The following is a 23867-nucleotide window of genomic DNA, read 5'->3' as shown; positions in this document are numbered from 1 at the left end:
ACTGAATGGGTGATATGGAGGGGGGAGGCGGGCGTTGCTTCCCGTGCGGGGATTGGGCTTCCTGACCGGGAGGAGGGCGGCCATAGGCGGAGTTGGCGCCACTTCCCGCGTCACTCAGTTCCGTGGCGGGAAAAAGGAGAAGGAGGCGAAGCGGCCAAGATGGCGGGAAAAGGCGGAGGCTGCGACTACGCGGAGGAGGCCGGTGAGCGCAGGGGCGGCGGCGGGCGGGCGGGCGGGAGGGCGCGGGCGGGCGGGAGGGCGGAGCCGAGCTGACCGTGTCTCTCTCTCCGCAGCGAGGGCTTCGGCCTTCCTGGAGGGCTTCTACCGGCAGAGCGAGGCGGGGAAGGAGTTCCCTTACGTGGAGCAGCTGGTGAGGCGGCGCGCGAGGCGGGCGGGCGGGCGGGCGGGCGGGCGCCGGAGCGTGTGCAGAGGGCGGGGCGGGGGCCCTTCCGCCGCCGCCGCCGCCGCGCTCACGCCCTTCCCTCCCTCCCTCCCTGGCTCCTTCCCGGCAGCGGCGGGTGGCGCAGCGGGAGCAGGTGGCGCTGCGCGTGGATCTGGACGACGTGGCCGAGGAGGACCCGGCGCTGGTGGACTCGGTGTGCGAGAACGCGAAGCGCTACGAGAAGGTCTTCGCCGATGCCGTCGCGGAGCTGCTGCCCCGGTACCGGCAGCGGGAGGTGAGCCTCGGCCCCGCTCCCCGCTCCCTTCGTCAGGCTGCGGCCTTCCTGCCGCGGGGAGTTCCCCTGGTGAGCGCCGCCTTGCCTCTCTCCTCTCGCCCAGCAGGTCGCCCACAAGGATGCCCTGGACGTCTACATCGAGCACCGGCTGCTGCTGGAGGGGCGCGGGCGGGAGCCCGGCCAGCCCCACGACCCCCAGAACCAGTTCCCGCCAGAGCTCATGCGCCGCTTGTGAGTGCTGCCCCCTTTTGCCAGGCCTGGCCGGGAATCCTGCTGCCTCTGCAGCCGCCCCTGCAAGCAGAGGGGGCACTTGCTGAGTTTCTCTTCTTCCGGTAGAAATGGAAGCTGAGGAGGGCAGGGGATGGGGGTGTCCTTTTCCCCACCTCCATCTACCTCCAGATGTTGCTGCAAGGCCTCATGGCCCACCGTGGTCTCCCTCTGTCTCCCTCTGCCCCGTTTCATAGTGAGCTGTACTTCAAGGCGCCATCGAGCACCAAGGCCCAGGTGATCCGGGAGGTGAAGGCTGATGCCATTGGGAAGCTTGTGGCCATCCGGGGCATTGTCACCCGTGTCTCTGAGGTGAAGCCTCGCATGGTGGTAGCCACCTACAGCTGTGACCAGTGTGGTGCAGAGACCTATCAGCCGGTGAGGAGACAGCCTTTCAGTGGGAAAGGGAAATGCACAAGGGGTGATACCCCGCCGAGGCTCCTAGCACCTGACCCCCCTTCCTTCTCCTCTTGCCTCCTCCCAGATACAGGCCCCCAACTTCACCCCTCTGCTGATGTGCCCCAGCCGGGAGTGCCAGACCAACCAAGCTGGTGGCCGACTCTACCTGCAGAGCCGTGGCTCCAAGTTCATCAAGTATCAGGAGCTGAAGATCCAGGAACATGTGAGCCTCTGTGTGTTTCTGTCAAAACAATGGGCCCCTCTGCTGCTGTAGCCATTTCCCCACTAACCACCCACAACGTTCCAGGGGTGGGGTGGAGAGCCAATATCTAGCTGCTCAGCCACCAGTGGAAGCAGCGTGGGCCAGTGGTTGCAGAGAGCATGTTTCACAGGCAAAAGGTCCCCAGCATCTCAAAGCAATGGTTGTTGGGTTAGTATGACGGGGAAAGGCACAATTTTACTTTAAGTGTTTCTGTCTTCCTTCTCAGTTCCCAAAGTATTTTAGAGTGGCTTACGATAAAAGACTAAAAGGCAATGTTGGTTGGGTGGTTAACATGCAGAACTGGTCATTGTGCACATTCACTGGACCCTCTGGAGAGTGTATACATAATCTAGCTATAAGGAAGGAATTCTGCACATTTCCCAGTCAATGTGCACCTGTCAACTGGCCCAAAGTGGTTCTAGTCCTTGGGCCCCAAGGAAGGGCGTCTTTTGGAGCAGCCCTGTGATTGGCTGCCTCCTTCACAGCAGGTGGGCCTGTCCCTTCCCTCAAAGAGGCACTCACCACTTGTGGAGGCTGAGCCACTCCATGTCCACATCCTTGGGGCACAGCAAGTGACATTCAGACATAACCCAAGACTGGATGCTACACTGGAAACACAAAGCACCCCAAAGCAATTTGCTTAACAAGACACAAGCAAGGGAGGAGCTGCTTTCCTGCCATCTCTGCCGCAGAGCAGGCTTGACAATGGGCTAGATCCTGCAGGGGCCAGTGTGGTGGCTGTGCAGCTGCTGTCTCTACAAGCACCTCCAGGTGGGGGGCAGGGGCTCTTTGCAGTCTCTGGGTGCGTAGTGGGGAGGTCTTGGGCAGGTGCTGGGGTCAGAGTAGGCAGTGCTGTTCTGGGCTAGGGCAGGTGGGTGGGTGATTGGATGTTCAGAAACCTCCAAGGAAGGTGATGGGCTCTCTTCATTGAATGTTTTTCAACTGAGGTTGGACGGCCAGGGATTCTTTATGTATGATCCCTGCATTGCAGGGGATTGGAGCAGGTGGCTTGTCTGGTGCCGGGGCAGAGGGCCTGGGTGCACTGGAAGGGCGAGGAGGGGGCCCTGCTCTCACCTCTCCCTCCCTCCCTCCCTCCCTCCCTCCCTCCCTCCCTCCCTCATAGAGCGACCAGGTGCCGGTGGGGAACTTACCGCGTTCCATCAGCGTCAGTGTGCAAGGGGAGAATACGCGCCTTGTGCAGCCAGGGGACCACGTCAGCATTACCGGTATCTTCCTCCCTGTGCGGCAGACGGGATTCCGGCAGGTCCTGCAGGTGGGAGAGCAGTAGGTGAAGCTGGGAGAGGTCTGGGGGTGGTGCTGGGGCTCTGGACTGAGCACATGTCTTGCTGCATTGTAGGGCCTTCTGTCTGACACATACCTGGAGGCCCACCACATCGTCTGCATGAGCAAGAGCGAGCAGGAGGAGCTGGGTGGAGGGGGGCTCACGGAGGAGGAGCTGCGCCAGATCACAGGTGAGGGGCAGCTTCATCCTCCCTGCCCTTCTGGCCCCATGGGGCTTGGAAAGGGCTTCCAGGAAGCTGGTTGTGGTGTGGAAGTGGTGCTCCGGCCTGCCTTGTATAGTGTGGTTCCAAGATGCTTCTCAGAAGAGGTGCCTCAAAGCTGGAAAGCGAAACAGAGAAAGCAGCTGCCTTATACTGACTTAGATCCAGGGTATAAGGCAAAGAGTCTTTCCCAGCCCTACCTGGCGATGCTGTTGGCAGGGATTGAACGGGGAAGTTTCTGCATGGCTCTTGGGCAATGACTGTCCAGGAAGAGAACTTTGGGGTCATGGCAGAGATCTCGCCCAAAGTGCTGCCTCCTTGTTCCTGGCCGAAGTGAAGCCAGTCTTGGCTTGCTGGCCCCTCCTGTGGGCATCTCCTCCTCTCAGCTGCCTCAGCTGGAATCTAAATCGTAACCACCTCTTTCACACCCTGATTTGGAGAGTTTCTCTGGAGGTCGGCTGGCTTCTGTCAGGGAGGTGCTTCTGTCCCTCAAGCAAGATTACTGGCAACCTCGCTTGTGCAGGGGGTGGGGCATCTGTCTGTCACCATCCTACGCAGTGCCTCCCAGCCCCTTCTTGCCCCCAGGATCCTGAATTGCCCAAGGGGCTGGTGTGGTCTGGTTGGGTGCCTGGAAGGTGCAGGGCAGGGGCCCCTGCCCCTCACTCACATCTCCCTCCTGCTGATTCCCTTGCAGAGGAGGATTTCTATGACAAGCTGGCGGCCTCCATTGCCCCCGAGATCTATGGCCATGAGGATGTCAAAAAGGCCCTCCTCCTCCTGCTGGTGGGGGGCGTGGACCAGAACCCCCGGGGCATGAAGATTCGGGGTAAGGCCCCCATGGCTGCAAGCAGCTGCTCTCCTGCGCCTCCTTTCTCCCTCTGCTGCCATCTCTGCTCTGGGGCCTTTTCTGCAAAGTGCTGCCCTTGCTCTCAAGGGTGGGGCAATGTTTTCTTCAGAGGCCAGAGGCACCCCTGGATAATGTGCCCTCTTCTTCCCACTCCCGGACCTTGTAGGGAACATCAACATCTGCCTCATGGGGGACCCTGGTGTGGCCAAGTCCCAGCTCCTGTCATACATCACTCGCCTGGCGCCACGCAGTGAGTACCACTTCAGGGTCCACTGACTGGGATACTGCATGGGACTGAGCCTGGGACCTTCTTCCTGCAAGGCAGATGCTCTGTCCCTGAGCAGCGCCTGTCTGGCTGATGTTGTAGCTGCTTAGTTGACTCCCTCTGGAAGTTACCCAGCTCCCGCTAAGGAGACCTACAGGCTGCCATGGTGGGGGGAGCAGGGAACCTGAGGTCTCCGCTTCAGAAGAAGCTGCAAGGGGTGGGCAGAGGGGTCTGCCCAGGGTCTTCCTTCCCACGGCTCTCAGCCAGATGGGCAGGTGTCTATGGAAAGGTAATGCTGCTTAGGCCCTGAAGGCACACCTGAGCAGCCCCTGGTCTCAGAGGCCACTTCCACCCCTGGGCTCCTTGCTTTCAGCTTCCTGCCATGTGTGTGTGTTGGGGGAGAGTGCACAAGGCTTTCTCTGTGGTGGTCCCCTTGCCTCTAGAAAGGCCTCGCCTCTGCGATGCATCTCGCCATGATACTGATTTCGTTTTGTCAGTTGGACAAGACACCCCTTTTGCCCAGGTTTTGGGGGAGGGCTGAGGCTTATGAGGCCCATGGATTTTTTGTGCAGCTGGGGGCCTTATTTTGTGTCACCCAGTCCTTGAAGCTTAGCTCTGAGGGTGGATGTTTCCTGCCCTGAGCCCAGGAGCGTTGGGTGAGGGCGGAGGAGAGCTGCTTTAGTGATGGGCCCAACTTCCGTCCCGTTCTCCAGGCCAGTACACCACGGGGCGCGGCTCCTCTGGGGTAGGGCTGACAGCTGCTGTGCTGCGTGACCCACTGACGGGGGAGCTGACCCTGGAGGGGGGCGCGCTGGTGCTGGCTGACCAAGGCGTCTGCTGCATCGACGAGTTTGACAAGATGCTGGAAGCAGACCGGACGGCCATCCATGAGGTGATGGAGCAGCAGACCCTCTCCATTGCCAAGGCTGGCATCCTGACCACGCTGAACGCCCGCTGCGCCATCCTGGCGGCTGCCAACCCCACCTATGGCCGCTACAACCCCAAGCGCAGCCTGGAGCAGAACATCCAGCTCCCGGCTGCCCTCCTCTCCCGCTTCGACTTGCTGTGGCTCATCCAGGACCGGCCGGACCGTGACAACGACCTCCGGTGAGCAGGGGCCACCAGGCGCTGCAGATGAGGCCCTTCTCCCTCCTGCTCCCCCCCCCCCCCGGGTTTTGCTGCTTTTTCTAAATGCTTGCCTGTTTTTCACAGTCTTGCCCAGCACATCACCTACGTGCACCAGCACAACCGCCAGCCCCCCTGCCAGTTCCAGGAGATTGACATGGGCCTCATGAGGTGAGGGGGAAGGGCTTTCCAGCCCCAGGGGCCATACAGTGGCTGTGCATTGGCACACGGTGCAGGGAGGGCGGCTCCCATGCAGCGGAGGCCTTGAGTCAGGGCTCGTCTCCTTGCGTCTCCTGCCAGGCGGTACATTGCCATGTGCAAGCAGAAGCAGCCAGCGGTGCCTGAGGCTCTGGCAGACTACATCACGGCCGCTTATGTGGAGATGCGGAAGGAGGCCTTGTCCAACAAGGACACCACCTACACCTCGGCCCGCACCTTGCTGGGGATCCTGCGCCTGGCCACTGCCCTGGTGAGTAGAGCGCAACAACAACAACAATAATAATAAATAATAATAAAAATTTATTTATATCTAGCCCTTCCCAGCCGAAGCCGGGCTCAGATCGGCTAACAACATTAAAATGATACAACATTCTAAAATCATTTCATTATAAAATCAATTCAAATCAGATTAATGGCAACCATTGGGCTAGAGTTCTGTGAGGATTGCCAAAGAAGGGGGTCAGGCTGTGCCCTGGCCAAAGGCCTGGTGGAACAGCTCTGTCTTGCAGGCCCTATGGAAAGATGTCAAGTCCCGCAGGGCCCTAGTCTCTTGTGACAGAGCATTCCAAGAGTCCTGCAGCAGCTGACCAAGCCAGGAGCCACCGTAACCCCATGTCTGGGAGCCCAGCTGGCTGCCTTTTCTGGGAAGCCCACCAGCAGAGCCTCAGGGCAGCAGTTCTCCCCACTCACAGTTGCCAACAGCTGCTACCCAGCTCTGATGGTGGAGCTGGAATATAGCCATTGCAGCTAGTGGCTGCCAGTAGCCTTTTGCTCCCCCCTGGTTGTCTCATCCTCTTCTAAAACCATCTGAGCCAGAGGCCACCAGCACTGCATTTGTCTGCTCTAATTCTTCCAATGTTCAGCTCTCCCCTCCCCCCACCCCAAAATAAAATAATTAATTGTAGTTCTGTCATATCTAGTTTCCTCCCAGCAACTTTAGTTGTAGTCTCCATGCTGTCCTCTGGCCAGTACTTCAGAGGGAAACAGGTTAATCCATCCTAGGCCACCTGCTCCACCTTCTCACTTCTAGAAATTTGTGTGGATGCAGCAGAAATTGAAGTGGGCCAAACATCTTTTTAGAATACTCTGTTTTGCTATTTTTCTTTTTTTAATCCTAAGAAGCTCGCTTAGAGTTGACCCCTGCAAATCTGGTGCCTGTACTGAAAGGGTTTCAATGCAGCGGCAGGACCTTGGAGGGCATCGCTTGGTGGTTTGGAGCAGGAAGGGAACTGTTTCTTCTGTGTGGTGGTAGAGGGACCGTGGGTGAGCCGGCTGACATTGTGGGGCTCCTCTTTAGGCTCGTCTGCGGCGTGTGGACTTGGTTGAGAAGGAGGATGTGAATGAAGCCATGCGCCTCATGGAGATGTCCAAAGATTCCCTTCTGGCAGACAAGGGGCAGACAAGCAGGTATTGTATTGTCATAACCTCATGCTGTGGAGCAGGGTCATCAGACTTCTCTTGGGCTACTGGATTGACCTTCCCCCCCCCTCCTACTGCAGGACACAGCGCCCCTCTGAACTGATCTTTGCAGCCATCAGGGAATTGGTTCCGGCTGGGGGACCTCGCTCTGTGCACCTAGCAGCAGCTGAGCAGCGCTGCGTCTCCAAGGGCTTCACTCCTGCCCAGTTCCAGGCTGCGCTCTCTGAGTATGAGGAGCTCAACGTCTGGCAGGTGAACCAGAAAAAGACCCGCCTCACTTTTGTCTGAGCCCTGCTAGCCTGCAGGAGGTCTTGGTGCCTGCTCTCTCCCACCTTGGCTTGGACCTGGGCTGGGGGACTGCTTGCAGGGTCTCCTGCTATTGCTTTTATTAAGACTGGCATTTTTCCCCAATAAAGCAATTAATTTGTATATTTTGTGATCTAAATAATGCCAATGGCTGAAGGCTGACTCCTACCAGCTCTCTGCTTCCAGGGCTCTTTCTGCCTGGGGGTGGGGGGCGGGATGGGCAGCCCGCTCGAGGTTGCAATGTCCATTGAGGAGGAGAAGCAAGGGGGGTGTTGTAAGACCTCCTACACACAGTACCACCCCAAAGAGGCCAAAGACATGAACCACACACAAAGTGTCTGCCATCAAAACTGCTTTATTAGAAAGAGCCAGCATCTCAAAAGAAGAGCCCCCGCATTCGTCGGCCAATGCCCTGGCGGTCATATAGAATGTTAAACTTGTTCACAAACTGGTTCATGGTGTTGCAGGTCTTGGTGATGGTGCCAAGGTATGTCATGAGGCCCACATCATTGCATTGCTGAGAGGGAGACAAAAGGAGGCCGGCTGATCACAGAGGGGACAACCTGTGTCCTGCAGAGCTCCTGGAAGCACTTCTTCCTCCCACCTTCCCATGCACCAGAGCTCTTCTCCAGCTGCCCTCAGATCAGGCTGTTGCAAGCTTTGCCATAACCTTAGCATTGGAAGAGACACTGAGGATCATCTAGTCTAACCCCTTGCAATGCCAGAAAAGCTCAAGTTGGCAAGTGCATTTCCAACCTTTTCCTTTTGTGGTCTCTGTGAGATGCAGGAACCCCCCAGGCCAGAGGGAAGCACTTTAGCCGGGGAAGTAGAAGCAAATTACAACATTCCTGCTCCATCCCTACCCCCCTTTAACAAGGGATTCCTCTCCCCCGCTCCAGTTTGACATGTCTTCCCACACTCTGCAAGAAGCAGACAAGTTTTCCTTGCCAGGACACTCACATCATAGAAATCTGTTTTGAACTTGTCAGTGCTCAGCACAGGCAGGCAGTGGCAAAGAGCATAGGCCTCGCGCAAGATCTCGTGGTTGAAGGGCACCTCCCCTGGCGAGGGTGGGAAAAGAAGCAACAGGTTAGAGAGGAGGCTGAGGTGCTTCCCACCTGCAGGAAAGAGGAACAGAGACAAAGGTGGACACTGTTGCTTCACCCACAGACCTCACCTGCTTCCGAGGCTTTAACATACTCCAAGATGAGCTTGACACGGCTGTGAAGCATCTTTATGGCACTGTGCTGGGCAATGAGATGCTCGGCCACTACAGTGACAAGTGGGGGAGGGGGAAGAGTCAGGGGGAAGCTTCCTGAAAATAGCCCTAACACCTCTCTCCCCTGAGGCATGAAGCAGGCCAGGAACAGCTTCCACCATCCTCTCTCATGGGAGACCTTGCAGCTCCAGCCCAAAGTTAGCACTAACTGGCTAACAGCCCCACTGCCCATTGCCCCCCCTTGCCTGTGGAGTTCTCGCCGCTACCCGTCGCTGTCATCCGTGCCACATGATCAACCCCAATGCGCTCGGCCTCCTCTGTGGCCAGAGTGTACATCAGTTCAGCAAACAGCATTGTAGCCTTGATAGAAAGGGGAAAAGAGACAATAAGGCCGCAGATAGGCCTCTCCCCCTGCACAGGCAGCAAGCGGGGCTCCCTCCAAAGGTGGCTGACTCTCGTTCCTTGGAAATTTTTTAGCAGAGGTTGGATGACGAGGGATCCTTTAGCTGTGACTCCTGCACTGGGGATCTCTCCTCCCATACAGGAAAGATGGCCCGCTTCTACCCAAGTCCTTGCAATACATGCCTTTCTAAAAAGAGTGAGATGGCTCAAGAGTGGTGGGTATTACCTCTCCATTGATGATGTCAATCACCGACTCGAAGACACTGACAGGCAGCTGAGGGAGAGAGAGAGAGAAGAGTGCACAGCAGCTCATTCAGATGTCCCTTGGTGCAGCTGTCTGAGGTTTCAGTCATGGAAGGGAGCAGGTACTCACATCCGTGTGTTTTGTCATGGGGTTCAGTTTGAGGAAGAGGGGGCTCTCGATGATCTCACACACCTGAGGAAAAAATGAAGGTGCTATCAGGAGCAGCAGAAGTCTGGGCCTCTGTCCCATGGCAAAGTGAAACCGGAGGGCTGCTCAGAGGCCTCTGCCCACCCATCCCACAGGCAGCAGGCAGCAAAGGGGGTGAGGGCAAGGCTCACCTGCTTATGGACATGGATGTCAGACTGGTCTGGGGGGCCGCCTGTTGTGTACCAGCCTAGGAACTCCAAATCTTTGAAGACTTGTTTAACTGCAGGACAGCGGAAGAAAAACAGCTATCACAGCATAGAGCGACACTGGTCAACTACGATGGCTGCAAGAAGGCATTAAACTAAGTTATGGAGGATAAGACTATTGCTTGTGAATATGACAACGGATCTGTATTACCTTTACTATTGGAGGCAGAATTCTCCTGAGTACCATTTGCCAGGAATCACCTCAGGGAGGGAGAGGGGGAGGAGTGCAGCTGCACCGGGGTCCTGACTGCCAGCTCCTGGGGGGGCGGTGCCTCTGGTTTACCACTGTGCAGAAAGAGTGCTGGGCTCTGTGGGCCCCTCGGCCCCCTGCTACCAGCCAGGCTGCTCTGAGAGACCCTCTTTGGCTCATGCCTGTCCTGCGAGTTGCCCCCGCCAGCCCCCCTCGTCCTCCTGGCAGGCCCAATTGCCGACTCACACTGTTCCTCCTTGGTATAGTAATACTCCTTGTCGATGACCACGTTCTCCCCCACCGTGTGCGAGAGGAGCTCGAAGGAGTTCATCACCTCGATGTTGCGCCCCTCCTGGCGGCCGATCAGGGCCCCGATTACTGCGGGAGGCAGAGGGGGGATTCAGGGCGGCTCCTCCCAGCAGCCCCAGCGAGTTCGAGTTTTGCCAGAGATGGGGTGGGGGGTCTCTCTCCGCTCCCTTCCCGGAAGCCTTGGCAAGGCGGGCGGCTTGGGGTTGCAGAAGATGCATTCGCGCCCCGCCCCGGCCGCCGGGCTAGGACCCTTCGCACCGGGGTCCCGCGGGAGGCCGCCCCTTCCCGGCTCGCAGGCAAAAGCCCACCGGGTGCAGCCCCCCCCCCGCTCACCTTGGACGGGGCGCCCCTCCTGCGAGCGCATCCGGATCCAGTGGTCGCTGATGTTGAGGATGACGAGCGGGTGCAGCGCCACCGACACGCTCCCCGTCACGCCCGACGCCATCACCGCCGGCGCCGCTGCGGAGACCGAGGGAGTCGTGAGGGCGGAGGGAGGCCCCGAGGGCGGCGCCGCCGCCGCCGCCGCCGCTCTTTCCCGCCGCCCCAGCCGGGCCCCGCCCGCCGCCTCCCGGGCTTACCCGCCGCGTCCACCTCCATGCCGGCCCCGTTGCTGCTCCCGGCCGGGCAAGAACCGCCGCCGCTGGGAGCAGCCGCCATCTTGGCCGCGTATGTCCCGTCGCGCTCTCCGTAGAGCAATCTCCCCGACGGACGAAGGGCGCATGAGCGTCGGGAGTGAGGCCAAAGAGATACGAAGAAGGTAGAGGGATCCCGTGGTGGAACTTCCGGGCTCTTCTCAAAGCGGCTCGGCAGAGAAGGCGACTGCGCAGCTGCGAGGGGGGAGAGGGAGGACCCTTACAGGAGAGGAGGCAGGGCGGGTCCCGGCTGCCCTTGCTGCGGGGGGCGCAGGCGGAGCAGCCGCCGTCCCAGCACCGCGGAGATTTTCATTTGTTGTCCGCCTAGAAAGACCCTTATGCCCCCTCCCCCCGCCCGGGATCGTTTTTCTGGAGTCCCACGGGCAGCGGGGTGGGTGCCCCCCCGTAATAATTCCACGTCTGAAATACCGTGTCCAGCTCTGGACGCCACAGTTTAAGATATTAAGGATATTGACAAGCCAGAAGGTGTGCAGAAGATGACCAAAGGTCTGGGAAACCAAGCCTTATGAGGAATAGTTGAAGGAGCTGGGGATGTTTAGCCTGGAAAAGAGGAAACTGAGAGGAGATAGGCGAGCCATCTTCAAATACCTCAAGGGCAGGGAAGATGGAGCAAGCCTACTTTCTGCTGCTCTGGAGGGCAGGACTCGAACCCATGCCTTCTAGTTATAAGAAAGAGATTCAGACAACATCAGGAAGAGCCTTCTGACAATAAGAGCTGTTCGACAGTGGAACGGTCTCCCCCGAGAGGTGGTGAACTCTCCTTCCTTGGAGGCTTTTAAACAGATGGCCATTCTCTGGTGAATGCTTTAGTAGATATTCTTGCATTGCAGCGGAGGACTAGATGACCCTTGGGGTCCCTTCCAACTCGACAATTCTATGAGTCTAACTTGTGCTGCTCTGTGTTTCTATGGATGTTCCTAAAGCTGCAGTCCTGTAGGTGCCAGGCAAAACCTAGTCCGGCATTCTAACAACTACAAAATCTTGGCTTTTAAGCAGGCATTTAAGCTTCAGTGTTAGGTTCAGTACAGTACTGTACTTTTCGATTTCATTTCCTCTCCGCTGCTTTCTTTTCTCGCTCTCGCTCTCTGTACCCATACACGCACTTAGGTATGTGCACAAAGCGAACAAATATTCCTGCAAACTGTGGGTCACCATTCAAGCACCTGATAAAGTGGAATATAATCTACGAAAGTTTCTGTCGCAAGACAGTGGCAAATCCTCGTGTCGTGGACTCCTCTTTCTGTGGGAGGGAGGATGGGGAACCTCTGCCTCTGCGAGTTCCTCTTTCTCGACAGCTGCGTCTGCTCTGGCGAGCGGGAAGAGGGGGCTGCCCCAGCCCGACTGAAACCTCAGCTCCTCCTCCTGGCTGCACGGAAAGGGGAATTCGCCCTCCAGGGCCAGCTCAGCAGGCGGGGAGGGAGCTGATTCAGCGAGGCTGGAGGGAAGCGCCCGCGCTGCTTTTAGCTGCCTCCTCCGGCGTTGGCAGCTGCTTTGGGGCGCGCCGGACTCAGCAAACAGCGCCTTGCGCAACTCGGGCATTCCCGCCTCAAAAGCGGCCGTGGGGAGCGGCTTCTGCCGTGTGTTGCTAAGGAGCGCCCAGAGTGGCGGGCAGGGAGGCGTCTTCAGCATTCACAAGTGCAGACAGCTCACGTGTGTAGGGGGAGAGCAGGTGCCTGGGACGCCTCTCTCTTTTAGGAATCATAGCATCATAGAAACTGTAGAGTTGAAAGGGATCTTGAGGTAACGTTACCAGATTTTTTTCAAAGAATCCGGGGACACTTTTTTAAAAAAATATTATAAATATTATAAATATTTTAATATATATATATATTAAGAAGTAATTTCTTCTCTTCTGTGGTCTCCTCTGTCGCGTGGTCTTCCTCTGGGCCCAGCCTGCTCTCTTGGAGCGCTAGCCGCCGTGGCTCAGGTCTGACCTGGGCTCGGCCATGTGTCCTTGCCCTCCCAGGGCTCTCCTACCTCTCTTCCTCAGAGGCAGCGGTGGCAGTGACGCGGCAAGGTCGGGGTTCCCCTCTTTTTTTCTCCCTGTGTCAGCTCCGGGGTTTTCCTGGCCCCGGAGTGCCACTGGGCGGCTGGCCGGGCACTCTCGTTCCTGGCTCGATTGGGGGGGGGGGGTCAGCGGTTCCCCCAGTTGAAGCGCCGGGCGTCCCGGTTCTCCCTTGGCAGTGACAGCAGCAGTGGCAGTCTCAGCAGCCTGGAGCCAGCCTGGTAGCGCAGTTGGTTCTGGCTGGCTTCAGGGGCTGCTCGCTGCTGTGGTGCCTGCTATTTTGCCTTGCTGGAAGTCCCCATACGATGTGTCTTGTGCCGTTGAACCAATCACACAACATTCATTCCCTACTAATAAATCTACAACACTTAAAATATAAATCCGGGGAGGTTAAATGAAATCTGGGGACATTTCGGGGATGGAGTTTGTCTGGAGACAAATTTGTAAATCTGGGGACTGTCCCTGGGAAATGGGGACATCTGGTAACCATATCCCGAGGGTCTTCTAAACAGGTCAGTCATAAGGACATCAGAAGAGGCCGGCGGCTGCATCAGGCCAAAAGGCCCATCTAGCCCAGCATCCGGTTCTCCTCCCATCCAGAGGCCTGCATGGAAAGCCCGCAAGCAAGATTCGAGCGCACCAGCCGCTTGCTCCACTCTCGAACCCCAGCAACTGGGGTCCAGAAGCATTGCTGCCTCAAATTGTGGAGGCAGAGCTTAGGCATTGTGGCTAGCAGCTATAATGGCCTTAGCCTCCATGGTTTTCTCCAACATTCTCTTAAAGCCCATTTCTGACTTTTGGGGGAGCGAGTTCCATCGCTTGACTTTGGGCTGCGTGAAGAAGGACTTTAGATTATTTGTCCTGAATCTCCCAACAATCAGCTTCATTGGACGGATGCCCCTGTATTCCAGGGTCACGAGAGAGAGCCCCCCCCCTTCCTCAAATATTATTGAAAAGCATTATCCGAGGTTCTTTCCCCCCCCCCCGCAGCAGAAGCCTGCCCCCCCATCAAAAGCCTGGCTACGCCCATGTCTCCATGCCATGCATAATTTTATAAACTTCTGTCCTGTCGCCTCTTTTTAACGTGTGATATTTTTGGTTTCTATGGAAGCCGCCCATAGTGGCTGGGGAGGCCCAGCCAGATGGGCGGGGTATAAATAATAAATTATTATTATTATTATTATATTATTATTATTATTATATTATTATTATTATTATTACTTGAATGTTCTTTAAACTAAAAAAATCCCTATGCGGAGCTGGCGAAACTAACAGCAAAAACAAGAAACCAACATGAGGGACTAGTCATGAAGAATGGAAGCTCTTTTGGAAATATCTGAAAAAATAAGCAGATGAAATCGCGAGCAGGATTTGAAATATGAGCAGCGATGAACGATTGATAATATACGAAATACGTTTTAGCAGAAATGTTTATTAGAATGCGTTATGTAAACGGGATGGGATTAAGAACAGCATGGAGGGAACGGCGGGAAGTCAAAGTTTAAAGAGAAATGTAAAACAAATTTGGAATCTTGAATATATGTATACTGTATAAAGTTTAATTTTAAAAACTGACTTCAAAAAACTAAAAAGCCCTAGACGCTGCAACCTTTCTTCATAGGGAAGCCACTTTATCATTTTGGTGGCCCTTTTCCGACCCTTTTCCAACTATGCAATACAGTATCCTTTCTGAGGTAAGCCGACCGGCACTGCACACAGCATTCCAGAAGCGGTGGCACCATATATTGGTACAAGGACATGATCGCAGCAGTTTTATTTTCACTAAGTTCTTCACCTTCCAGACACATACAAACACAACATAAACCGCAGAATCAATAGCAGTTATGGGGCTTCCCCCCCCCCCCCATGCAGGGAACAGGGAAGGGGCTGGCGAGAGACGCGGCTTGTAGTTTTTCCCCAGCCGGAGACGCCGGAGGGCGGGGGGAGGAAGTGGGTCCGAGGCGAACCTTCCCGGAATGTGCCTGGAGGGGTTGAGGTTGCGCAAGGGGGCCTAGAGTTGCCGGGCAGCAGCAGCAGCAGCAGCAGCAGCAGCAGCAGGGCAGGCAGGCGGATAGAGACCCACATGGAGGTCCTGGAGGTAGGAGGCAGTGGGACTGGGGGCGCCGGTTGCTTGGCTGTGAGCCAAGGTGAGGCAGGGAGACGGCGGCAGAACTCGTTTGGCCCCGAAGGCAGGACTCCTGGGTCCCGTCGGGAGGAAGGAGTCAACTCTGCTCCTGGGGCTTGGGGCAGGGCGGCGGAGACGGCTTTCTAGGAAGCGAGAACCTCCGGGAGGGTCATCAGCACCCTGGACAGCCAGGAGTGGGGAAGAAAGGCAGTCCCACCCCGTCGACGGCCAGCGCTCCCTCCCACCTGCCCACCTCTCGCCCCCTCCCCGCCTCCTTTCCAAGGGGCTCAGCCATAGCCCCAGGGAGGAAAAGCTGCATCAGCCTCCGCGGAGGGACTGCCTGTGAGCCCCGAGAGAGAGAGCGTCCTCTGCAGGAAGAAGACCACGGCCTCCCCCCCCCCCCCAGTCTCAACTGGGCGAAATGCGGAGATGTCAGGATTTGAGGCTTTCTTTAAGTAGGGACAATCTAGGACAGAAGAGCCGCCAACCAGACACCCCAAAAGAAAACCTGCAAGCCGGATTCAGGCACAAGAGCATTCTCCTCTCTTGCGCTTTCCGGGAACTGGTATTCGGAAGCATTATTGCCTCAAGCTATTTAGGTAGAGCATAGCCATCATGGCCAAGCAGCCATTGATAGAGCATCTCCAAGCACCGCAGAATCCTAAGAAAGGGGTTCAGGTTAAAAAGGAGAGTCAAGATTGTCAAATATTTCGAAAGGGCTTGGAAGTTATCTAAAATTGGGGGGGGGGGGGAGCTAAGAACCAGGCAAAGCGGGGCTGAAAAACAAAGAGCCATCTAAAGGAGGAAAAAGTAGGTTGCAGCAGGCAAAATTTCAGGGCACCATCACCCCAGTGCACTACAAAAACAAAAGGAAAGAGCACTCTCTGCTGGCTCCCCGCAGCTGAAGGTTTTTCCAGATTGACGGGTACATTAGACAGACAGGGGACAAGAGGCGGTTGCTCTCTGGGTGGCTCCTTGCTTCGGAGCTGCTCAGTAGACAGTAGCTATAGGGTGGGTGGGAGAAGTGTTAGCCTAGGAGAGGGAGAAACACGCGGTAGCTGCGGAACAAGCACCGCGAACAGGGCGCCGAGTGCATGTTTGGCCTTTTCAATGTGTTGAGGGAGTGGGAGATTCTTGGTTTGTTTTTGTTCTAATTTTTATTATGTATTTTGTGTTTTTTATATTTCATTTTTATTTTGTGAACCGCCCTGAGCAAGACGGATGAAGGGTGAATAAATAAATAAATAGCGGTTTTCTTTCATTTTTTTCCAGCGGCCGCCGAAGAACCTCTCAGTGCCGCTTTCTGGTGGCTCGGTGTGGAACAGCAGCAACAGCACCTCCGGCTGCTTGGAGAGCGCCGACTTCCAGTACCTGCTCTTCCCCGTGGTCTACAGCCTGGTCTTCGCCTTGGGCCTGGTGGGGAACCTCTTCGTCCTGGGCTACTTCTTCCGCACCAAGTCCGCCACGGAGCCCGCCAACGTCTTTCTGGTGAACCTGGCCGCCATCGACCTGCTCTTCGTGCTAACGCTGCCCTTCCGCATTGCCTACCACGCGCTGCGCAACGACTGGGTCTTCGGCGAGGCGCTGTGCAAGGTCACCGGCTGCCTCTTCTTCGCCAACCTGTACGGCAGCTCCCTCTTCCTGGCCTGCATCTGCCTGGAACGCTACGTGGCCGTCGTGCACCCGCTGCGCCACCTCCGGCTCCGGCAGCTGCGCTACCGGGTGGCGGCCGCCGTCGGGGTGTGGGCGGTGCTAGTCGCCGCCGTCCTGTACCTGGCGCTCCGCGGCCCGCTGACCAGCCGCTTCCCCGACGGCCGCACCGCTTGCCTGGAGAACTTCTCCTCGAGCTCCTGGCGGGGGCGCATCTCCTCCGTCAGCCTCTTCGCCGCTGCCGTGGGCTTCCTGCTGCCGCTCTTCCTCATCGGCGTCTGCTACCCGCTCATTGCCTGGCGGCTGCTGGCCACTCCGGGAATGCAGCCCGGCTCACGAGCGGTGCGGCGCAAGGCGCTGCGCACGGTGCTGGTGGTGCTGGGCGTCTTCCTGGTCTGCTTCGCGCCCTATCACCTGGTGCAAGTGGTGCACACGTTGGGTCGCGCCGGCGTGTTGGGCGGCTGCCCGCTCATTCGCGCCACCTACGTGGCCCGCCGGCTCACCATGGCCCTCACCAGCCTCAACGCCTGCCTCGACCCGCTCGTCTACTACTTCGCCGCCGAGCGCTTTGCCTGGCAGCCCGGCTGGTGGAAATGCTGCTGCTGCTGCTGCTGCCGCCGGCGGCTAGAAACCGCCCAGCCGTCCCTGCTGAGACTTCGCGGGCTTGTGGCCAGGAAGCAGGGGTCCTCCTCGTGGGGAGAAAGCTGCGCTCCCGGCACGGCGCAGTGAGCTCTGCAGCAGGTCGCTGATCGTCGGAGGACCAGTTAAACTGCCCTGGAGGAGGTTCCTTCGCCCTCTTCACGTCAAAGTGCGCATTTACACACCCACAGCCCGTTCGTCGCAAGCATAGTTTAAGAGATGGGAATTTGGAAGGCAGAGAGAGAGAGACTTCCCCTCCCTTGAAGGGGTTTCTAGAGCTGCTGCTGCTGCGGGTGTTGGGGCTTCGCAGTTGGGACCTCTTCTGAAGTCTTTGTGGCAGGCAGACTTTAACAAGGCGCAGGTACTCCCTGCTTTCTACACACCCATTAGAGCAAAGGTCGGGAGGGGCTTCCACACCAGGCAGAAGAAGGGGAAGAGAGCATCTTTTGCACGCAGAGGGGCCCAGCTTCAATTCCTGACGTCTCCTGAAATCTGGAGTGCTGCTGCCAGTCAGTGCAGAGAGCAATGAGCTAGATGGTCTGTCTCCAAATATCTTGCTAATGGATCGAAAAAAGGAGGAGTGCTGTATGGGCCTATGTACCCCTTTGCCTCACACCTTCCTCAGCATCTGATGCGACCATTCTGCGCGTGCGCGCGCGCACACACACACACACACACACACACAAATATTATGTCTGAATGGCCAAATTTGCCAGGGAACATTCCAGCAGCCCTCATTGCCACTTGTCTATGAGTGCAGGGGGAATAAGTGGAAGACAGAGCCTCATCTTGGCCAGCAAAGTGGGTGGGTGCTTCTAGGGAACAGTGTTAGTGTCAGAGTAATGCAGTTCAGGCAAGACATATTGCAAAGAAGATGGGGAGGGGGTTACAACATACAATAGAGGTTGCTATAGGCATTGATTCTCTTGCTCCTGCCCAAATCTCTGTTTTTATTCTAGAGCCTTTCCATCACAATACCAAAACAACAACTAGCTAAAAGGCAAAATATGTTAAATAACTTTATTTTGCTGGGGAGGGGGGCAGAGTAAGTGACAACACATTCTACTGAGCATGGAACATGTTGGTCTAGGAATCCCAAACCTGAAACTGTATTACAAGGCATTTTGGTTGAGACATGTTATACAGATCATTAGAAATGCAAAAGACCTTCCTCTGAGTTCAGCTTGATTCACCATCAAGGCATCAAGGCATTATTGCTTTCAAACCCATCAAGGTCATTGATTTGGAAAAGTAGCCACCTTTTCCTCGCTCTAGTGGTATGGGGGGAAATGGAATGCAGGCCTATCCCTGGCTCCCTTCCAAAATTGTATTGCCCAGATAAATACAAACAATGTGACAGATGGACTAGCAATAGTCTAAGGTACATAAAATATTTATTTGCTAGAGGAAGACCCACAAGAACCCTACAGGTGTGGGATAAATGGCAATATATTCCTATCATTTGGTTTCAGCATTGCATTGGAGGGTCTGCAGTTCTGTGATGACTGGGCTGCACATGTGGTGGGACTGCCCATCAGCAAAAGAATTTTGGGAAACATTTCCCAAGAGTTGGGGAAACTACCACCTCCCCTCCCTTTTTTTGTTCTTGTTAGATCTTTAACCTAATAAATCATAACAAGCTAGCATTATAATTTGGTGGTGGAAGCTGGTTGGGGGCAAGACACTCCTAAAATGTCTAAATTTAGTAAAGGGTTAGCATTTAAGCAAACCCCCATAATTCCTGAATTTAGTAAATTGCCTTGGGGATAAGTCATCTAAGAAACAAAGACAGAGTGATGGCCCATCAATGAAAACAATCAACCAGGGAAGCCCTGCCCTGAGTTCTGGGTATTTACATGGGCATAGCCAAGATCACTGACCAATCATGTTGGTTCTGCCCCCCCCCCCGAAGAAAAATCCTGCCCTCCCCTGACAAAAATCCTGACTTTGCCTATGGTTGTTGTTTAGTTGTTTAGTCATTTAGTCATGTCCGACTCTTTGTGACCCCATGAACCAGAGCATGCCAGGCACTCCTGTTTTCCACTGCCTCCCGCAGTTTGGTCAAACTCATGCTGGTAGCTTCGAGGGGTTGTGAGCGGGAGTGGCCTGGGGGGGGGGGCTCCCTGCTCCTGATTGCTTCTGCTGCCAAGGCCAAGCCTCCCAGCCGACCAATAGGGCAGGCTGGTGGGCGGGGCTAAATGCGTTTAAACAGCCGCTGCAACCCTCTTTTCTCAGTCTGTCCCTGCTTTCTTCGGATGATGTGTGGTTGGCAGACATCATCAGAAGTATTAAGAATTGGTTGCACCTGTGAGGGTATTGGCGGCGAGCCTTTTGGCTTGGGTGGCGGTTAGGCATTGAAATATGTGTGCTGTGTTGGAGTATTGGGTATGGACCATCATCTACCCCTCCTCCTTTGGGTATTCCATTAAAGGATGCCCTGCTAGTGGCTAGGGCCATGGCACGACCTCCCCCCCGTGACATCATGGGGGAGCTTCCAGTTGTATTTGCATCAACAAGCTCCTCCCATTGGTTGTTAACCCTGATATGACTCCCGGCTGTGTGGGGTGGAGTCTTGCATTGCTGTTTCATCCAATGCCTAAGCCAATACTAGTCACATGCTGTAACCAATAAAAGTTGTGGCCTAATTTCGCCCATTAACCTAAAATAACGTGTCTGTGTGTCTTATTATAATCCTGTGTGGGTGGAGGGTCCTCGACTCACAACACTGATGTTGAACAGAACCATCTCATCCTCTGTCATCCCCTTCTCCTTGTGCCCTCAGTCTTTCCCAACATCAGGGTCTTTCCCAGGGAGTCTTCTCTTCTCATGAGGGGGCCAAAGTCTTGGAGCCTCAACTTCAGGATCTGTCCTTCCAGTGAGCACTCAGGGCTCATTTCCTTCAGAATGGATAGGTTCTTTGCCTATGGTAGCAGAAGACAATTCCAGAGTTGGGAGGGGGAAGTTTCCAGGATTACATTGGGAGATGATGTAAACCAGAGCTTTTCAACCTTTTTGATTCCATGGCTCCCTTGACCAACTACACTCTTTCTGCTGCACCCCTGTGGGGCTTAGGAGCTCACTTTGGTTACCCCTTACCTGCAGAGCTGGCAGCCTCTCACCTTTTTCTAACACTCTGCCTTGTGGAGTGTTCCCTCAGTCTCCTCTCCGCTCTCCTTGGGAATCTTCTGGGCAGCTGCAGCTGCTGCCCCTGCTCCTTGATCTGCCCCCCACTCTGCCCCAAAGAGAGGTGCCTCCTCACACTGCCCACAGGGGCTTGAGAAGCACCCCTTTGCCAGTCACAGAGGCAGCATTTGCCTGGGGAGCCTGCGGCCAGGGCTGCTGCAACAAACAGCTGTGCAAGCCTTTGGGAGGCAGAGATGCAAGAGGGCATCAGAGAAGGAAAGGAAGGAAAGAGGGACTGAGGCCAGAGTAGCCCACAGCACCCCTGAGCACCATTCAAGGCACCCCAGGGTGCCATGGCACACTGGTTGAAAACCACTGATGTAAGCTAACAGGAAAAAAGATTAAGTTTTCAAGCTTGATGGGTGGTGGTGGTCAGAATATAATGTGGGCCAGATCAAAATGTGGATGGGGAGGAAAGCCCTCTTCATTTTGCGTGGCAATGCAGTGGAGAAGCTGAGGGAGAATGCTATGTGACAGGCTGTAGAAAGAGACAGAGCATGGTTTATTTCTGTCTTGCATAGAAGGCTGTTTATCCTATGGGAATAATAATAATAAAATAATAATAATAATAATAATAATAATAATAATAATAATAATAATAATAATAAAAATAATAATTTATTATTATTATTTTCAATAATATTTATTCAAGTTTTAAAAGGTTACAAAGAAGAACACAATATATAAAGACAAAACATATCCAAGAGGAAAATAAAAATAGGAAGATAAAAAAGCAAAAACAGCTAAAAAGGAAAAAAAAGATACAAGCCCCCCAAAAAAACAAAAAACCGAAAGAACAAATTAAACCTTAATATAACTCCCTTTCTTAACTTATCTCCTTGACCTCCTCACATCTCCCCTCTTTGTATCCTAATTCATATAGATATTTCAGCAAATCCTTCACCTTATTTTTATCTTTATATCTTATCTTATTATACTGTAATTTTCCATTCTTTCTTTCACCAATTAACCATCCACTTTTACTTTATTTAATCTTATTTCTCATTAAAACTTATATATCTGAACTTATTCTTAAAACGTTTCCCCTAGGGTAAAAAAATAATAATTCCATTCCACGATTTCCCCATATCTAAATTTAGACATTTTACATTCCCAATTTTCTTTCACCAACTCCCCTCCCCGGTTTCAGCCCCTAGCAATAGTTCCAGCAATCTCGTAAAACCATCAACCCGGAGATCTTAAGTCTGAGGCTCTTAAATCTCTTTCATGTCCCCTCTGCCGGTCTTTTTGGTAGACTTTGGTGTTAAAGAACAGATCTCGGGGAAGCTCCAACCCATCAGTAGTCATATTCCTTCTTAGCAGGTATGCCAGACTTCCGTAGTTAAAAGTAGGGCCTATAGGATATTCAAAATCTTGTTTTACACTTGTCAGAGCTGCCTCCAGGTCCCAGCTCACAGAGGACCAACGCTAGGCTGTAGTTATGTACAAAAGTCTTTATTGAGATTCAGTCTCCATTTTAAAGCCGCAGCGTGCAGCTCTACGTCCCGACCTTAGACCGGCGAAGTCCTGTCTGAGTCTCCTCCCCCTCCACACCAGTTTAAGACTCTCGCTTTGCTCCACCTCTTCCTAAGTTCCTTTCTCCTCTGGGCCCTCCTGCCCGCTAGGGTCTCATCCTTCCTGGACTCCTCTGACGCTGACCCTGACGATTCTTGCCCCTCCTTCCGGCGGGCTTTAGGACCTGGTTCCCTATCCGGGCTACCTTCTGTGCCGCTCGCCTGTACCTTTGAACTTGGCGCACGCGCCCAGCCTGCAACTTTCCTCTTAACCGTTAACTCGCTCTCCGATGGAGGCATGGTCAACCCTGACTCATCTTCTCTCGCTGGTGGTGCATATGTGGGCTCTGACACCTGGGACTCCTCCCCCCCACTACGCTCTGGTGGGGAAGCTGATCCTGATTTCCAACTGCTGCTCTGGGAGTCCCCACTGGCCCCTTGCTTCTGGGGTGTCCCCCTTGGGTCGCCCCTTGCCCTGCCCATCGGCGCCCCCTTCTGTGAATCTTCCGATTCGCTGGAGAGGCTCATGGAATCTATCGGGCTGCTGTCATATTCTCCTACGCTGCCCTCGGATTGCTCCCCTTCGCTTTCCATCTCCTCTCCTCCCTGCGCTCCCGCTGAGTCCCTGACAACACTCCTTTCAAATCCAAAGGCCCCAAAAGCTCCAGCCTCCACCTGGCTCAGATTTGTATCCCAAAAGTCATTTGATCTCCACATAAGGTGATCTCTCCATCTTTCATTTTCCAAACCAAGCCAGGCTTCCATCTCCAAAAACTGGCTCCTCCTGGTTACGGTGCTGGAGGAGACTCTTGAGAGTCCCATGGACTGCAAGAAGATCAAACCTCTCCATTCTGAAGGAAATCAGCCCTGAGTGCTCACTGGAAGGACAGATTGTGAAGCTGAGGCTCCAGTACTTTGGCCACCTCATGAGAAGAGAAGACTTCCTGGAGAAGACCCTGATGTTGGGAAAGATGGAGGGCACAAGGAGAAGGGGGCGACAGAGGACGAGATGGTTGGATAGTGTTTTCGAGGTTACCAGCATGAGTCTGACCAAGCTGCGGGGGGCAGTGGAGGACAGGAGTGCCTGGCGTTCTCTGGTCCATGGGGTCACGAAGAGTCGGACACGACTAAACGACTAAACAACAACAAAGGCCTCAAATTATAATCCACCATTTGCCTCTGTAGGGTTACGGCTCCCCCTTTCATCACTTTAATCACAACAAGTTTCTCCTCAAAATCTTCAATTTGTTCAGTTGGAAGAGGTTCCTGTGCCGAGTTCTTGTCAGCTTCTTTACTAATGCCCACTTTTGTTCCCAAAATTGCAACATTGGTAGCCATAACATTTATCTGGTCTTGCAGCTTTCCCAACAGATAAAATTGTTGGTTTCTGCTTTCTTCACTGTGCAGCGAAATGCTAGTCACAAGGCATTGTTTACATTCCACAGTCAGCGTACTGTTGGGTTTTCCCACGGGAATGGGAGACTGGATGTGATGTACACTGGTTTCCTGTTTTTCACAGTTCTCTCGGTGATTCCGAGGAGAGAGAAGTAGCTTCTCTGCTCTCGCAGAGGCAAGAAGAAGAAGAGTTTGGATTTGATACCCCGCCTTTCACTCCCTTTAAGGAGTCTCAAAGCGGCTAACATTCTCCTTTGCCTTCCTCCCCCACAACAAACACTCTGTGAGGTGAGTGGGGCTGAGAGACTTCAGAGAAGTGTGACTGGCCCAAGGTCACCCAGCAGCTGCATGTGGAGGAGCGGAGACTCGAACCCGGTTCCCCAGATTACGAGACTACCGCTCTTAACCATTACACCACACTGGCAAGATGCGTGTTTGTAATCTCTCAGCATTGAAGTGTAAATAAAGTAAAGTAAAGTATGTGGCACGTACTACTCATCCTTCCGCTGTGCAGGAGAGCCTGAAAATACAACAAAATTGTCCTATTCACACTCGACTTCCTTCCCAACCGCCATCCTTAAACAGTCCAAGGTCAAAAACTAGTTTCTCAGAGTTTTTATCTTTAAAAGCAATTTCTC

At 54.5% G+C, this 23867-nt stretch overlaps 3 protein-coding genes across 5 annotated transcripts; 2 read left to right on the top strand and 1 right to left on the bottom strand.

Moving 5' to 3' along the window:
- The first annotated feature begins 52 nt into the window (after positions 1-52).
- On the top strand, positions 53-7411 carry MCM7 (minichromosome maintenance complex component 7). Of its 2 annotated transcripts, none has more exons than XM_079979210.1 (15): positions 53-202; positions 294-370; positions 513-677; positions 784-908; positions 1142-1322; positions 1429-1566; positions 2729-2878; positions 2963-3077; positions 3802-3933; positions 4121-4204; positions 4933-5326; positions 5432-5515; positions 5645-5813; positions 6861-6970; positions 7063-7411. In XM_079979210.1, the coding sequence occupies exons 1-15, from the start codon at positions 160-162 to the stop codon at positions 7268-7270; spliced, it is 2175 nt and encodes a 724-aa protein (XP_079835336.1). In that variant the 5' UTR covers positions 53-159; the 3' UTR covers positions 7271-7411. The 2 variants fall into 2 exon arrangements, with proteins under 2 accessions (XP_079835336.1, XP_079835335.1); XM_079979209.1 differs by having other exon boundaries at positions 781-908.
- Positions 7412-7627: 216 nt separating this feature from the next.
- Positions 7628-10784, bottom strand: COPS6 (COP9 signalosome subunit 6). Of its 2 annotated transcripts, none has more exons than XM_079979828.1 (10): positions 10644-10784; positions 10399-10524; positions 10003-10134; positions 9492-9580; positions 9283-9345; positions 9136-9183; positions 8753-8867; positions 8466-8558; positions 8249-8349; positions 7628-7805 (listed from the first exon to the last, which is right to left on the bottom strand). In XM_079979828.1, the coding sequence occupies exons 1-10, from the start codon at positions 10720-10722 to the stop codon at positions 7665-7667; spliced, it is 987 nt and encodes a 328-aa protein (XP_079835954.1). In that variant the 5' UTR covers positions 10723-10784; the 3' UTR covers positions 7628-7664. The 2 variants fall into 2 exon arrangements, with proteins under 2 accessions (XP_079835954.1, XP_079835953.1); XM_079979827.1 differs by having other exon boundaries at positions 10399-10518; positions 10647-10772.
- A 3530-nt stretch (positions 10785-14314) lies between these two features.
- On the top strand, positions 14315-17251 carry LOC307217817 (lysophosphatidic acid receptor 6-like). The gene is made up of 2 exons (XM_079979758.1): positions 14315-14821; positions 16121-17251. The coding sequence occupies exons 1-2, from the start codon at positions 14807-14809 to the stop codon at positions 17225-17227; spliced, it is 1122 nt and encodes a 373-aa protein (XP_079835884.1). The 5' UTR covers positions 14315-14806; the 3' UTR covers positions 17228-17251.
- Positions 17252-23867: the final 6616 nt, after the last annotated feature.

This window comes from Podarcis cretensis (genome assembly GCF_951804945.1).
Source record: "Podarcis cretensis genome assembly, chromosome: 6".
NCBI classification, from domain to species: domain Eukaryota; kingdom Metazoa; phylum Chordata; class Lepidosauria; order Squamata; family Lacertidae; genus Podarcis; species Podarcis cretensis.
Note: the sequence above shows the minus strand (reverse complement) of the source record. Positions and strands in the feature narration are given on the sequence as shown.

Bases quoted from the DNA above. Each gene is read 5' to 3' on its own strand.
- MCM7 (XM_079979209.1), top strand. From the start codon at position 160: ATGGCGGGAAAAGGCGGAGGCTGCGACTACGCGGAGGAGGCCG. The intron at 3,078-3,801 runs GTGAGGGGCAGC...ATTCCCTTGCAG, and splicing joins GGAGCTGCGCCAGATCACAG to AGGAGGATTTCTATGACAAG. The intron at 5,814-6,860 runs GTGAGTAGAGCG...GCTCCTCTTTAG, and splicing joins TGCGCCTGGCCACTGCCCTG to GCTCGTCTGCGGCGTGTGGA.
- COPS6 (XM_079979828.1), bottom strand. From the start codon at position 10,722: ATGGCGGCTGCTCCCAGCGGCGGCGGTTCTTGCCCGGCCGGGAGCAGC. The intron at 9,184-9,282 runs GTGAGTACCTGC...TCTCTCCCTCAG, and splicing joins CCATGACAAAACACACGGAT to CTGCCTGTCAGTGTCTTCGA. The intron at 7,806-8,248 runs GTGAGTGTCCTG...TCTCCCTCTCAG, and splicing joins TCAAAACAGATTTCTATGAT to CAATGCAATGATGTGGGCCT.